Raw genomic sequence first — 16093 nt, forward strand, 5'->3', positions numbered from 1 at the left:
CACAGATTCAGGAAGCTTCTGCATTATATAGATATAGATATGCATGATAGAGATATAGATATAGATATACATACACATACATACATACAGTATATACATATACATACATACATACATACATACATAGATACAGGCTAACTTTTTCAAGGTGGTTCAAATTTGTATTATAGAACAGAATGCCCAACTTCTTCACAGTTTGCTGTTACAGCAAATCTCAATGAGGGAAATATCATAGCAAAAACATCCACAGAAGAAAATTTCATGGCAGTTTAAAAATAACAGTATGTGCAACTTAGCACCCTAGGCTTTCCAATTTCCCAGCCATACTGTCTGTGTCTGTATTTTTAATCTCACTCTGCCCACGCACAACAAGCTTAGATCTGAAAGTAAAAGTGAAAGATAGAGTGGATGAAAGAGTAAAAAAAATCTAAAATTCATACTATTGGAGAAGGAAAGTACTATGTTTGACCCATATGACTCCACGAGGTCATTTCTATCGGCCGACGAAAGCTCCCCGAAGGCAGAGTCCCCAGCTGCTTCGGGGCGAGGCGTGGCTGCCCGCGTCCCCTCACCATTAGACAGTGTCTTTGGGGCGATGGAAGCTCCCCCAAGGGCAGTCACCAGCCACTTCGATCAGCTGGTAGAAGCGGCCTCGGGATGAGTGTACACGCACACTCCCCTCGCCGCAAGGCCGCTTCTATCGGCCGACGAAAGCTCCCCAAAGGCAAAGTCCCCAGCTGCTTCGGGGCGAGGCATGGCTGCCCGCGTCCCCTCACCATTAGGCAGTGTCTTTTGGGCGATGGAAGCTCCCCAAGTGCAATCACCAGCCACTTCAATCAGCCAGTAGAAGCGGCCTCGTGGCGAGGGAAGTGTGCGTGGGTGCTTGCCCCGAGGCCTCTTCTACCAGTCGATCGAAGCAGCTGGTGACTCTGCCTTCGGGGAGCTTCTATCGGCTGATGTTCTATCAGTAGTAGATCGGGGTATTCTAGCCTAGGCTACCTGCAGGGCACTCCTAAAGGCAAGTTTTCTCCCCCCCCACCCTTTCCCCCCATTTCTCTTCACCTCGTGTAGTTCTAACGAACGATGTGAGAAATGGCGGGGAAACGCATGGTTTAAATAGACCTAAATTTTGGGGGTGGGGCTTAATTTTACCTCATGCCTAGAAATCATGCTGGGCCTTCCCATTGGTGGAGGCCGTATTGTTGGAGAAACATGGTACATGCAAGAAACTTTGTTTTAGGGAGGTTGTCTTCCTTTCTTGTTTATTGTATGTTAGTCAATGGTGTTTCTAACCCCCCTAAAATTTCTGTTGATGTATATTTACTCTTTTTATATATGATTATACTGCAGGTATTGGCGGTCCCCTGAAATATGTTTACATTGTAAGCTGCTTAGAATCCATGGAAATGGCCAGGATACAAGCAATGTAAATGAATAAAATGCACAAATTCATACATATCAGTCATCTACCTCAATTTTGGCTAAGTACAGATATGTTCAATGTGTAAATATTGCAGTCCATTATGAGGCTGCAGACAACAGCAAAGGTGCCTATAAAATCTAGGATAAAAACCCCCATTCATTATGAAAATCTATCCATCTTCTTCTCATTTTAGACAGAGATTTTGTAGGATACTTTAAGAAAGACATTTAATTTAGGTTCAGTTTTAGTGTCTGTCTCACTATTCATTGTTACTGTTTATATATCTGTTGGGAAGAGTCAAAAATACCTAAAATTCTCTGTTTAAATTACTGAGGTTGCTCTGTTCATAAGCTATAGCATAATTGGTAAATGGTTTACTAATTATAGAATAGAAGTTCAGTCTAAAGACAGGTAGAAAACTAGTGTTACAGCATGCTACTGCAAATACACTTTAATTATCAGCATTTAGCAGCTTTCCCCAACTACCGTAGACCTTATTAGATATGCTGAACTTCAACTTTCAGAATTCTCAGGCTACAGAATCCTAATACCAGATTGTTATTTAGTAGATATATCTATACTTGATAGTAAATCAATTTATATAAAAAGCATTTCAAACCAGACACAAGCTACAACAAAAATCAATATACAATGTTATTATCTGAAACATTGCTAACTCTATAAACAAAGCCAACAGAAGAATTTTAATAGATATGCTCACACATTCTCTTTCAGACAGAGAACACTCACACATTGTTCATTGCAACACACCATCTAAAAACTGCTTACACAGCAACACATAAAAGACATGTATATATGTCCACGTATAATTTAGGGTGGGATATTTTTATTCATCAGATGTCAAATTAGCTCCCAGGATCTCATAGCTGCATGATGACAATGAGCTGTGCTGTGTTTGCCACTGCCTAACCAGTTTTTCTCTACAGATGAAACTATGAAGTGATAATTCTCACAATGCTCCCACTTGGTAATAGAGGGTACCCTTTTTTGTGCAGGAAGAAGGAATGCCTGTGTAAAAGGTGACATAAAGATTTTTGCAAATGATCCAAGCACTGGGGCAATTGCAAGATGGCAAGAATTCCTTATGATTGGATAGGAAGATTCTGGGTTGTATTCACACATATGCACATACAGCGTGTCGACTTATCTTGGCAAGAGAGAACCAACACCCTTAAATGTTCTATTAAAAATATGTACCTTCTTAAGTATTACTGAAACTTACTGCTTACCTTCTGGACATTGGCAATTGAATCCACTGTTACTCGAATAGCAGGTCCCTCCATTCTTGCAAGGCTGTTGAATGCAATAGTCAATCTCTGACTGACACATTTCCCCAGTATATCCTTCAGCATAATAAAATAATTTAAAAATATGGAAAGGAAAATACATTGAATTAATAGATGAGTTATTGGCATATTATAATAGCATCCAAAACATTGTTCCTATATTAAAGAGTTCATTGTAATCACAAAGAATTGACCACACTTCAATTCAAATTAAGACTAATATAATAGGTAACTATGATATACGGTGCATATTTGAACTATATGCATTACTCAAACACAATTGTGAGTTGTCAAAAACAATCCACAATATGCTTCAACACTGAATCTGGATGAAAAGTGATACTTGTAATATATAATGAGGTTACTTTTTCAGGAAGTGAGAAGATCCAGGCTTGGAAACCTTGCTTAGAATAGCCTTTGTTTTCTTTTAAACTCAGATTTCTAATCCCAGCCTGGCTCCTAGCATTCCTAGTACCATCAGCATTCCAATTAAAGATGTAATTTCTTTATAACAATGTTTGCAGTACAGCTAACAGTTCTTTTCCAGTGACTGAGCAGTTTTCCATTTTTAAGACTTATACAATGTGTTGGCCAAACTGTTACTTCTTTTAGCTAAGTGAATATGATTTTTCACTTGCTTTGACCTTGACAGTACATGCTACTCAAGTAATTCTACTTTAAAATTAATTGCAGGATTTTTTTTTTAATCAAACAGTCTTTCTAGCTAATATAATTTCAGGCATTATTAAGTTCTCTTGGTGTGTGTGTGTGTGTATTTCTCTCTATTTCTTGATAAGAATACTTCTGTTATATTTATATTACATACAAGAAATGTATACTTTAAGAGGCAGCATCTTGTTTACAGTACTTAAAAGAATTCAGCTTTGAAAAATTAATATGTTGTGTAAACAAAGGAGAGAATACTGTACTGTATAATTTTTAACTTTGGTAGACCAATCTATTCCAATTTATCCATCAAATATATAAAAAAGCAATCCAGTACTTCCAGAGGAATTGGGTATTATGTGGAAAAGACATGGGAGTCTCTTCAATTATTTTCATATAATGATATAAAATTGAGAACCTCACTATATAGATGGACTTCAAAATTCATCATTCCTGCCAACTAATTATACTGGCCAGAACTATCAGAAATTCAGTACTACTGAAAGTCACAGTTTGCTATATAACTCAATTCTGCTATGTGGGGAAAATCTGAAGTCCCCTTCTCTTTCTTTAAAAAGGAAGTGGAGAGACTGACACAGACATAAACTGAATAGATCATCTGTTTTACAATATCTATGCAGTACCACTGACCCCATTTTATTGCCTGCTGATCTCATTCTGGTATGTAGGCTAATGCAGATGTAACAAACTTCCAAACCTTTGTAAGGAAATTGTGCTTCTGGAACTAGGCAAGTCACATTAACTGCAACTCCTAAGTAAAATGTGCATCAGTGATATGAAATGTATCTGTTATTTCCTGCTTCCAGTAATTCCAACGCTGTACATAATTTAACTATAACCCCCCATTAGTAACAAACAATGTACAATTGTCATTAAACACATAATAAACATAAACATAATCAACACATAGAATAATACACCCCAAAATGTGTAATATTTCATTCATCACATCAATGACAGCTTATACAACCATATTATTGGCCCTGCAGGCCAGGTTTTGTGCAGCTCCATCAAACACTCTTGCATGTTTTTCCAGCACTTGAACTGAAATATGTTAAAGCACTCTAGAGAGGCTGGAATCTATTGCTTGAAACCACCCTTCCAGCTATTCAAAGCATCTGCTTGTCCCATCCAGCATTGAGAACCCATCCAATAGAACCCATCACTTGCACTCTTCAGTGAAAGTGCCTCCCTTGTGCCAGGGAGTCTCTGCATAAACAATAACCCTTGAAAAGGCACCTTTGAGACTGACTTGCCAAGATTCAATCTGTTTTTGATCCGTTCCATACAGTTCATCACATATATATTTAACCTATATTCAAATATGTCATATGCATCATCATTGGCATCCTTCAGTCTCAAGAGACGATGGTATCATGCTCTAAAAAGAGGTCCTAAAACAGCATCTAATGTGGCTATAAAGGCCAATTCAAGAGTGGCAATCCCTTCCACACTGAGGACAGATACAATCTGTCTCCTGTCCAGCCCCCGGATATCTCTGGTTCCGGGACTGCCTCTTTGCCTCAGCCTGCCAAACGAGTGTCGCTTCGAATTGAAGACGGCCATGCTGTGTCTTTAGCCTCAAAGCTGAACAATCAGAGGTCAAGGTTTCCCAGCTGTTGATATCCATTCCTATGGCCTTTAGGTCCCTCTTGCAGATATCCTTAATCGCAGCTGTGGTCTCCCTCTGGGGCACTTTCCAGGCACTAATTTTCCATACAGGAGGTCTTTCAGAATCCGACCTTCAGCCATCTTTGTGTCATGTGCATATGTACAAGTTAAAACAGTTTCCCAGATTACTTTTAAATGGAGTTGGCCACTAGATTGAAAATGTGGGGAAGCTAGGACAGGATTTTATGTATTTGTATGTATGTATATGTATACATGGACGGACGGACGGATGGACGGACGGACATGCACACACACGCACACACGTCTCTTTTTTTGTATTGACGATCCTCATATAAACTTATATCTCGTTCTGTTAGCTTCCTTATCCCTTCAGTATCCAGAGATGCTCTGCTCTCCTAAGCAAAGTGGAGGCACTGTACAAATGATACATGATTCAAAACATACCAGGAAGACAAGTACAGGAGAAATTTTTTCCAACATGTTTTTCTGCCATATCCATGCAAGTTCCATTACTCTGACAAGGGTTGCTTTGACAGGCATTAAATTCTTCACAGAAAACACCCAGGTATTCATTGTCACAGTCACAGAAAAATGTTGCCTAGAACAAAAAAAAAATCCATACTACTTTACAATGAAATCTCCTAACTTCTTTATAAAGCATGTTCCTGATTATGTAAAATACTCTTAAAGCAAAGCATAACTATGGCAAACAACCAAATAAGATTAAGGAACAAGACTGAAAAGGGTGAGGACAAGAAATAAAGGACATACATTTTTGCAAGAAAAGACAGCTGTTTACATATACAGTAAGCACCCCTTTGCGAGTCAGACAATTTTATCACTGCTCTGACTGGAACATTTTTTAAAACCCTGAATTTGCAACCACAAGTATTATTGTAGATATAGCATAAACATTTAGGTAGCATATAGTAAGTTATGTTATATAGTTAACCAGTACAGTTTTAACAAAGCAACATGCATTATTTCTCTGTATATGTCTGAAGACATCTGCATTTCAGCTTGAACACCTCTTTGAATGTATATGCTAAATTTATGTATACATGCAAAGGGTATATCACCTGTCTGTCTGTCTATCTATAATCTTTCTTTCTTTCCTTCCTTCCTTCTTTCCTTCCTTCCTTTCATCTATCTAATTTCATACACATATATCCACAAAGCTTTCTGATTAAATAGATTTCATATGTGGAGAGTTCTACTGGAGTAGCTTTGGAAACAGCATATTTGGAAAATATGCTAAAAAATACTAGCAAATTCTACGACTACAAAATCATTTCATTTTTCTAATTTATTTTTGTCCCTTCAAGTCAACGTTGACTCTTGGCAACTCACTGGACAAGTTTCTGGCAAGGTTTTTTTGGCAAGATTTCAGAAATGGTTGCCCTTTTCTGCTTCCCAGGGCTGAGACACATGTATGGATATAAAAACAAAATAACACAATCCACCAGAATGGACTCCATTACCTCAGAAAATCTGATAGCAAAATTACTTGTTCTTATTATGTCCCCATCCCCCCCAAATGTCTCATCCAAGAAGCTTCTTCAGCTCTGACTAGATGATGGGGAATGGACGGATTTATACTCCTTGCAGACAGCTGGTGCTTTGCATTCTTTGCAAACCAGCTGTCTGCAAGGAGTCTATAAATCCTTCCATTCCCCAATATCCAGTCAGAGCTGAAGAAGCTTCTTGGATGAGAAGCTAAATGTCTTCAAAGAAAAAACAGAAAGTCTAGTTGCCTCTTGAAAAGCATCTTTGGGGCAACCATGACCTGGATGACTGAGAATCTCCATAGACTTCTGGTCTTATATGCTTCGGCTGAAAGCTTACTCTAACTAAGGGTGAGCCTCAATAAACCCAAAATGACTTATTTCTGACTAAACTATATTTTTCTACTGTTTCTTTGCTACTATTATTATATGGCATAGAAATGCATCAATTAAGGTGTCATAGCTATCAAAGAACTGCAATGAAGAAATTAAAGATTAGTACATTCTTCTGGCTTACAGTTCTATAGTTATAATACTACCAATAAGGAAAGGGTGATGACAATGCTGAAAAATAATATATAGTAACAATTCATTTTAAAATCAAAAGAACAATTTATTCTTGAGAAAATATTGGCAATGAAACATGTCTCAGTGCTAGAAAATCAGAATTGCAGATAGATAATAACACTGGGATTTTGACAAGTTATTATGCAAAGATTATTAGATAGCATTAGCTGTTATTAAGTATTCCACTGCCATTTTTCTTTCATCACAGAGTTACATTTTTAGCTACATGTACTCATTTATCTGAATAATCAAGGTCACTAGAAATTGTCATAATCATCATTTAAATCTTTACAAGCGGTTTCCAGCAATAACTAAATAATTCTTTTAAAGATCTTTAACTTGCTTTTATTGCATGTTTAGTAATAATGAGAAGATGCTTAGAAAAGGAGAAGGCCAAATATGACATTCCCTTTCTTGAAATGGATCCAATTCAAGGCAAACAATTTTGGATAAGCCCTCCACAAAGAAGCTTTTCAGAAGAACCATCACTGATCTCTATCAATGCAAATGAGCTCCCTCTTTTAGTCCCCCCCCCCCCAAATATGCAGGTATTTTAGAAGCTACTGATATTTTACCTTTTAGTAATTGTTTTGCTTAATACTTGCATTCTGTTCCTTCCAGGAATAATAGACAAATGAAATTGTCCAACACTGCTCTATATTTTTATATTCATTTGACATCACAGAACAGTTACCTTCCCATTGAAGTGGTATGTATTTATGTATTCATATTTGTATGCTTTTGAACCATAGGTTTTAGAAAAAATAAAATAAAATTACAATGATTGATATCAGTTCAATATATCCCCTCTAATATTAACGGCATTAAATTGCGAAAAATGCAACTTGCTTTGTTCCACATTCAGATAACAGATAATCAGAGTTGGAAAGGACTTTATAGGTCATCTAGTCCAACCCACCGCCCAAGCGGGAGACCTTACACCATTTCTGACAAATGGCAGTCCAATATCTTCTTGAAGGTCTCAAGTGATGACGCTCCCACAACTTCCGAGGCCAAGCTGTTCCGTTGGTTGATTGTTCTCACTGTCAGAAAGTTTCTCCTTATTTCCAGGATAAATCTCTCCTTGTTCAGTTTCCATCCATTATTTTTTGTCTGGCCTACAGGTGCTTTAGAAAATAGCTTGATCCCTCCTCTCTGTGGCAGCCCCTCAAATATTGGAAGACTGCTATCATGTCTCCCTTGGTCCTTTTCTTCACTAGACTAGCCATGCCCAGTTCCTGTAATCGTTCTTCATATGTTTTAGTCTCCAGTCTCTTAATCTTCCTGGTTGCTCTTCTCTGTACTTTTTCTAGAGTCTCAACATCTTTTTTATAATGTGGTGACCAAAACTGGATGCAGTATTCTAGGTGTGGTCTTACTAAGGCTTTATAGAGTGGTATTAGTACCTCACTTGATCTCGATTTTATCCCTCTGTTAATGCAATTTAGGATTGCATTAGCTTTTTTGGCTGCTGCTGCTGCACACTGCTGGCTCATATTTAGCTGGTTGTCCACTCATCAACATCAGACAACAAAATATAGATTTTTTTTATTCTAAATCTAGACTCATTTAGTTGAATAAACAAATCTCCAATCTAGGTAGGTCTAAGTTCCTGATACAGTTTATATTGTAATAATAGGTCAAATCTTTGACCTTTCTATCTAATATGCTGTTACATTGTTTGAAAATAAAGTCCTATGAAACTTGTTTCTGGGAATGAGATATAAGGGACTGTAAATAATATGACATTCCTTGTGCATCTTTTAAAAAATTGATATCACTTAGCCAACTCAAGCTATCCATCCTGTCTAAAACCTTTAAAGAAATATGCAGTCCCTCAATAGGGTATGATAACTTATGTCATTCAGCAGTTTAAAATATATGTTGTATATAGCTTACTATATACAATGAGATTTTTGGAGTGAAAATTAGCAGGGTTTGTGGAATCTCCCTTTTAATATTGGAATTAATGCACTGTTTTCCCCACATAGAGGGATTTGCCCAGTAGCATTGATATAAATAAACAAGGAAGCATGCATAGGAACCCATCAATCAGGGAGTGCCTTAAAATATTTGGTGATAACATACACTCTCCTGGGCCTTTGCCAACTGTCTGTTGTGAAATTATTGTCTTAATTTCTGTAGCAGTTTCTTGGGGACATTTTAATGATAATTTTAATAAATTGTACCCATTAACTATTCTTCTTAATATCCTCAAATTTCTTTTTAAAATAAGCTATCCAAACCTCAGGTGAAATATGTGTTTCTATTACTACATTTATTTTTCTCTGGCCTTGGGAAATTAGTTTATAAATTTTATAGCATTATTTTGTAAACATGACAGTCTTAATTCTTACCACTGGCTTTTATAGTAAATCCTATTTGTTCCTACTTTTTAGTGCTTGATATTTTCAGAGTTCATCTATACCCTGTCAAATGATTTATCTTTCTTCCATTGTCTTAATAGTCTAGCCAGTTCCTTTTTTTCTTCATATCTATATTTGCGGTGAAACCACGATATTCTGGTTTCAATCATTTTTCCCTTTCCATGGTTTACACACCACAGGTTTAAAATTACCAACCACATCTTGTAAATTATACTTTTAATTTCTGGTTTTTGAATAAGTATAACCATCTGCTGTACTGCTGTTGGACTGTACAGCGTTGATCTTTCAGCTCCTTCCAAGGGGAATGTCCACTTTAATTGTTTCTGATTCTTTGTTATGCTTTCTATATTATGACTCTCATTCTACATTATTTCCACATACAAACACAAATCCAAGACAAGTGATAATTTATCACTCTCTAGTCTATCTATAATATTAAACACTACACTAATGAGATATTGAAAACTACACTAATGAGTGAATATATGTGAATATATAATCAACAACAGCTCTATCTATGTGGCTGATTGATGTATAAGAACCCACAGATTGATCTCATTGTGATCCATGTAAACTGACATTTGTAATTTGTACAATAAATACTTCTAGTGTGCACTTATTCTGGATTTTCTCATGAGACAAATGGCCCCAAAGGAAAATGACATCCATTTTTTAAAAAAAGTTTTTATCCTTTAAGTTCAATAGTTCCAAGCATGGGCTGATACTAGCATCAAAACCCCAACAAATAATTAAATGTATACTTGTGGGCTGATGTAACTAAGCTAAAGATGTAATCAGATAAAAACTCCCAAGTTATCCCAAAAGCAAAATAATTTTCTAAAAAGTGGGAATCAATCTAATGAGTAGTGTATTAAGAGATATTTATAACTATCCATATTTAATGTTCAAGATTAAATATAATCCTCGCAACTTTTTAGGAGCATTCTGGAAAGTGACACCATTTTCTTCTAGAGGTTACAAACCAAGCAGTATCATATACATGTGATTTCTTTGATAATGTAACTTTGAGTAAAGAAAGTAAGGTTTAATTCGGTTTTTTGCTTCACTATTTTCAACTCTTTATTAATACAGAATGCTCAGCTATTTTTATTGAATGATTAATTTATATGACAAAATATATCACTGCGTATTCAGGAAAACTTGAGCTGCTTCAGCATTATCCTTGTCCTGGTACTTTTGATTTAACTTTTATGCCTATTTATTGCAAAATGCCTTCTAAATTATCCTTTTTTAATAATGTGCTTTGCACAGTAAAACATATATGTTACAAGAAGAAACGTTTATAAAGAAGGAAAGGGAAAGGAAAACAGCAAATACCATGTCATTTGTAACCATTATCTAAAAAGAACTGGAAAAAAGAACTTAATTCCATAGCTAATTTAGATATTCAATATTGCTAACTGATTATTATATGAGTAGGTATTTGCGTTGTGGGCCTGTCTTATTGTAGGTGAAAAAAAAGTGTCATAGAAACATCATTTCTAATTAAGTTAGCTGATTAAACTACTGTTCATTCTGGCTTTGAATCAAATTTTCTTGGCTTAAATTCCAATTGGCCATTTAAGGAACACGAAAAAATAAACTTTTGCAGAAAAAAATACAAAGTACAAAACTCAAAATGATAATCTCATTAAAGTAAACATTCAGCAGAAGCTTTTGGTGAGCTAGTCTATGAAAGACTAGATCATCTGTAAACACATATGCTTATTTGCAAGCTCAAACTGTTGATCAAAACAGTTGCATGGAATTTCCAAGTGCATATTTACAATGGATTTTGCTAACAATATTTTGGCTGAGTTATTTTTAGGAGGTGATAAAATGTAAGTTTGGTAGAACTAGCTTTAGGAGACATTTGAACACAGATATTTTCAAGGGCACAGGTATTTGCTAGAAACAAAACAATGTACATGTCCAGAAGAAAGCAAACAAGAAAATTTATTTATTTATTTATTTATTTATTTATTTATTTATTTATTTATTTATTTTTGTCAATTGCTTACAAGATAATAGGTATAAGTAAAAACATAATTATGAATACATGGATACATATAAGAAAAATAAAAAATAAAATAAAATAAACAATAGGACAGGGATGGTAGGCATGTTGGTGTGCTTATGCATGCCCCCTACAGACCTCTTAGGAAAGGGGTGAGGTCAATAGTAGACAGTCTAAGGTTAAAGTTTTTGGGGTTTGGGGAAGAAACCACAGAGTCAGGTAGAGTATTCCAGACATTGATCACTCTGTTGCTGAAGTTGTATTTCCTGCAATCAAGCTTGATGCGATTAACCTTGAGTTTGTATCTATTGTTTGCTCTTATGTTGTTATGGTTGAAGCTGAAGTATTCATTGACAGGTCGGACATTGCAATGTATGATTTTATATACTATACTTAGATCGGACCGAAGGCGGCATAGTTCTAGGTTTTCTAGGTCTAGAATTTCAAGTCTGGTGGCATAAGGTATTCTGCAATGAGTAGAGGAGTGGAGAACTCTTCTTGTGAAATATTTCTGGACTTTCTCAACTGTGTTAATATCAGATACGTAATGTGGGTTCCAGACTGATGAGCTGTATTTGAGTGTTGGTCTAGCAAATGTTTTGTATGCTCTAGTTATTAGTGTAATATTACCAGAGAAAAAGCTAGGTTAACAACTCTTAACGCCTTTTTTGGCTATGTAGTTACAGCTGGCTCTAGCACTTAGGTCATTAGAAATGAGTATTCCAAGATCCTTGACAGAATTTGATCATCAACAAGGTCTTGACTATTCAGCCTGTATTTTATTTTCTGATTTTTTTTGCCAATATGTAGGACAGAGCATTTATTTGTTGAGATCTGAAGTTGCCATTTGTCTGACCATTCTGATACATAGTCAAGGTCTTTTTAAAGGGTAGCAGTTTTGTCTGTGGTGTTGAATAGCTTTACATCATCAGCGAAGAGAACGCAGTTGCTCTTCATATGTTCACAGAGATCATTTATGTAGAGTATGAAAAGAGTTGGTCCTAGAACACTGCCTTGGGGGACACCACTATTGACAGGTACAGAATTTGATTGGACGTTCCAATTTTGACCATTTGTTGTCTGTTTGACAGGAATGCTTCTATCCAGTTATGCAGGTGTCCAGAGATACCGTAAGATTTTAGTTTTAGGAGTAGTTTGTCGTGTACCACTGAATCAAAGGCTTTACAGAAGTCTATGTAGATTGTGTCTATTGCTTTGCCCTGATCGAGTTGTGTAGTCCATATGTTTTTGCAGTATAAGAGTTGCAGATTACATGATAGTTTTTTCCTGAAACCAAATTGTTTATTAGAGAGTAGGTTGTTTGTTTCTAAGTGGAGTATGATGGATTGGTTAATAATTGATTCCATGACTTTACAGGTGACGCAGCATAAAGAGATTGGTCTGCAATTTTCAACTAGGCTGGGGTCTCCCTTTTTGAAGATGGGGATGACCATGGCTTGTGACCATAGTTTTGGCAAGGTGCTGGTCCTGAAAGATTTTTCAAAGATTATGCTTGGAGGTTCAGCTATGGCAGTGGATAGCTTTTTTAAGAAGTAGGCACATATTCCGTCTGGTCCAATAGATAGAGATGGTTCTGTCACTTTCCTTTAAAACATTTTTCTGACAAATTATCAATTGCTTTTTGAACTCAGATTATCTTAGATCAATAATTAGACTGCTATCTAGGAAAAATATATATAGAAAACATCCCATCCTATTTTCACATAATTTCTTACTTTTAAGGTAATCATTTCAGAAAAACAAGACACACTAAAAGAAGATAACAAAAGAGTAAGAATCCCCCAGTGAGGCACTGCCTTGACATGGTTACGGGCTTGTGTGTTCTGAGGAAGATGAGAGCTATGTCAGAGGTTCAACCATACTGGACAGGTCTCACCAGAGGAATCAGACAAAGAGTGTCTCTCCCCTAGAATTATAGTCAGATGTAAATTACAGAAACCCAATCTCGATCAGTCATTGCCTGGGTAAATAAGGACTGCACTAGGTGTTTGACTGTCTGGACATCTAATGGAAAATGGGCCACAAAACTCAGAACTGATGGCTGAGCAACCAGGACCTGCAACTGCAGAACTACTGAAAAGAAGGGTATTCTACCAATGGCAAATATACAGAGATTGTAAACAAAAAAATAATGATGTGTTATTACAGATCAAGTACAAGAAAAGAATATTTCAACTGAATGTATCAATTCTGGAAAGAACAACATTGAGAATCAGAAATAACAGAACAGAGACTAGTGGATCAATATTGATTTATAATACAAAATAAAATATTCACAGAAGGAAAAATGGAAGAGGAGCAAAGGTCTACCCAGGACCAAAAAAAAATCCTTGCCAGAAATAACTCAATCAATAGAGGCAGACTGTAGGGGGAGCTGGCAATAGAAGAAGCCAGTACAGCTGTAGAATATTTTTCCACTTGCTATCTCTCTGGTTTGCCTATCCCTCATTAGTTTATTCCGGGGGCTTAGGAAGGACTCAACAGGTGGATAAAATGCCAAATCCAGTCTGAACATCTGGCTGACTATACAATTAACCATAAGAATATAAGAACAATATAAGACTATGAATAAAAGACAAAGAATTGGAGAAAATTATAAAGGAAAATTTAAGATGAAAGATTATGGTGTAAACCAACCATGGTGGACTCATTGGTTATTGGCACACTGGGTGCCATTTCAAAAACAAATCTTGGACACTTAGAAAATATGAGCATTGACAAAATTTCCATCTATCAGTTACATTGCTTGGGTGCATATATACTGTATACTAAGCTGATACATTGCAAAATTCTAGATTCTTGGGACAGACTCATATGAAGGCTAATGCGATGACCCAGGGTGTGGAACAAAAGCAACAAAGTCACAAAAGTAGGTAAAGTCCCTTTAATACCTCCAACTTGGCCCCCAATGTCCAGTTATCATCGGCTGGAGAAAAAACTCTCCTCTGTGATCATATTAAGAGCAATTGCGTTCTTTTCGCTGATGATGTAAAGCTGTTCAATACCACAGACAATACTGCTACCCTACAAAAAGATCTTGACTATGTATCAGAATGGTCAAACAAATGGCAACTTCAAATCTCAACAAATAAATGCTCTGTCTTACATATTGGCAAAAAAAATCAGAAAATAAAATACAAGCTGAATAGTCAAGATCTTGTTGATGACCCAAGCTCTGTAAAGGACCTTGGAATACTCACCTCTAATGATCTAAGTGCTAGAGCCCACTGCAACTACATAGCCAAAAAGGCATTAAGAGTTGTTAACCTAATCCTACGTAGCTTTTTCTCTGGTAATATCACACTACTAACCAGAGCATACAAAACATTTGCTAGACCAATACTCGAATACAGTTCATCAGTCTGGAACCCACATTACGTATCTGATATTAGCACAATTGAGAAAGTCCAGAAATATTTCACAAGAAGAGTTCTCCACTCCTCTACTCGTTGTAGAATACCTTATGCCACCAGACTTGAAATTCTAGAACTAGAAAACCTTGAATTACGCCGTCTTCGGTCTGATTTAAGCATGGTATATAAAATCATACATTGCAATGTCCTACCTGTCAATGAATACTTCAGCTTCAACCATAACAACACAAGAGCACACAATAGATACAAACTCAAAGTTAACTGCACCAAACTTGATTGCAGGAAATACGACTTCAGCAATAGAGTGGTCAATGTCTGGAATACTCTACCCGACTCTGTAGTTTCTTCCCCAAACCCCAAAAACTTTAACCTTAGACTGTCTACTATTGACCTCACCCCTTTCCTAAGAGGTCTGTAGGGGGCGTGCATAAGCGCACCAACGTGCCTACCGTCCCTGTCCTATTGTTTCTCTTATTCTTCTTTTATTTTTCTTATATGTACCCATTTCATGTATTCACAACCATGTATACACTTATACTTATTATCTTGTAAACAATTGGCAAATCAAATAAATAAATAAATAAATAAATAAGAACAGTTTTTAAAGGAAAGAAATTCAGTCCAAACCCAGAGTACATAAAAATTATAAATACAAATCAGTACAAACCATGCTGCAGCAATTAACGAGACGGGGCAGGATAAAGAATTGCAGACTTCAAAAGACAATGAAACGCACACAGTTGGAAGGATGCCAGAACCCAGATAAGACTTGACAAATAAAGATAAATTCATGCTTTGCTTCCAGCTATGGGCAAATGCCCTTTTTAAATCCTGTTTTCCCAGCTGCAGCTAATGAAGGGAATCAGGGCCTTTTTCTCCCCTGTAACCCCCATAACTCACATTGCCCCCTTCTCCGTTCCTCCCTGCATGCCTTAGGATGAAGAGGGAATGGCCCTGGGTCTTCCTCTGAATGCCTAGCTGGACTGTGCCCTTCCCCAATTTCTTCTACAGCCAACAAAAGCCACACTCCCACTCCCTGACAGCTGCTCAACCTCCCCCTCAGAATCAGATCCCAACAGGGGCATGACACCCAATATAAACTAAAGAACTAGCAGCTATGATTTCATATTATTGTATATATAATAATTCATAAACATGTACAATATTCCAGAA

General features: G+C 36.5%; 1 protein-coding gene across 1 annotated transcript in view; it reads right to left on the minus strand.

Annotated features, from left to right (window-relative positions):
• The window catches only part of DNER (delta/notch like EGF repeat containing), a 125996-nt gene that overhangs the window by 23718 nt on the left and 86185 nt on the right, over nt 1–16093 (minus strand). The window contains exons 6-7 of the mRNA XM_087965095.1: nt 5494–5647; nt 2674–2787 (exon numbers count right to left, since the gene is read on the minus strand). Coding sequence (XP_087821221.1) covers nt 2674–2787; nt 5494–5647 — 268 coding nt within the window. The remainder of the gene's footprint in view (nt 1–2673; nt 2788–5493; nt 5648–16093) is intronic.

The sequence above is a fragment of the Notechis scutatus genome, chromosome 4 (assembly GCF_049901735.1).
Source record: "Notechis scutatus isolate UNSWTSFEM ecotype Mainland chromosome 4, rNotScu1.2, whole genome shotgun sequence".
Classification (NCBI taxonomy): domain Eukaryota; kingdom Metazoa; phylum Chordata; class Lepidosauria; order Squamata; family Elapidae; genus Notechis; species Notechis scutatus.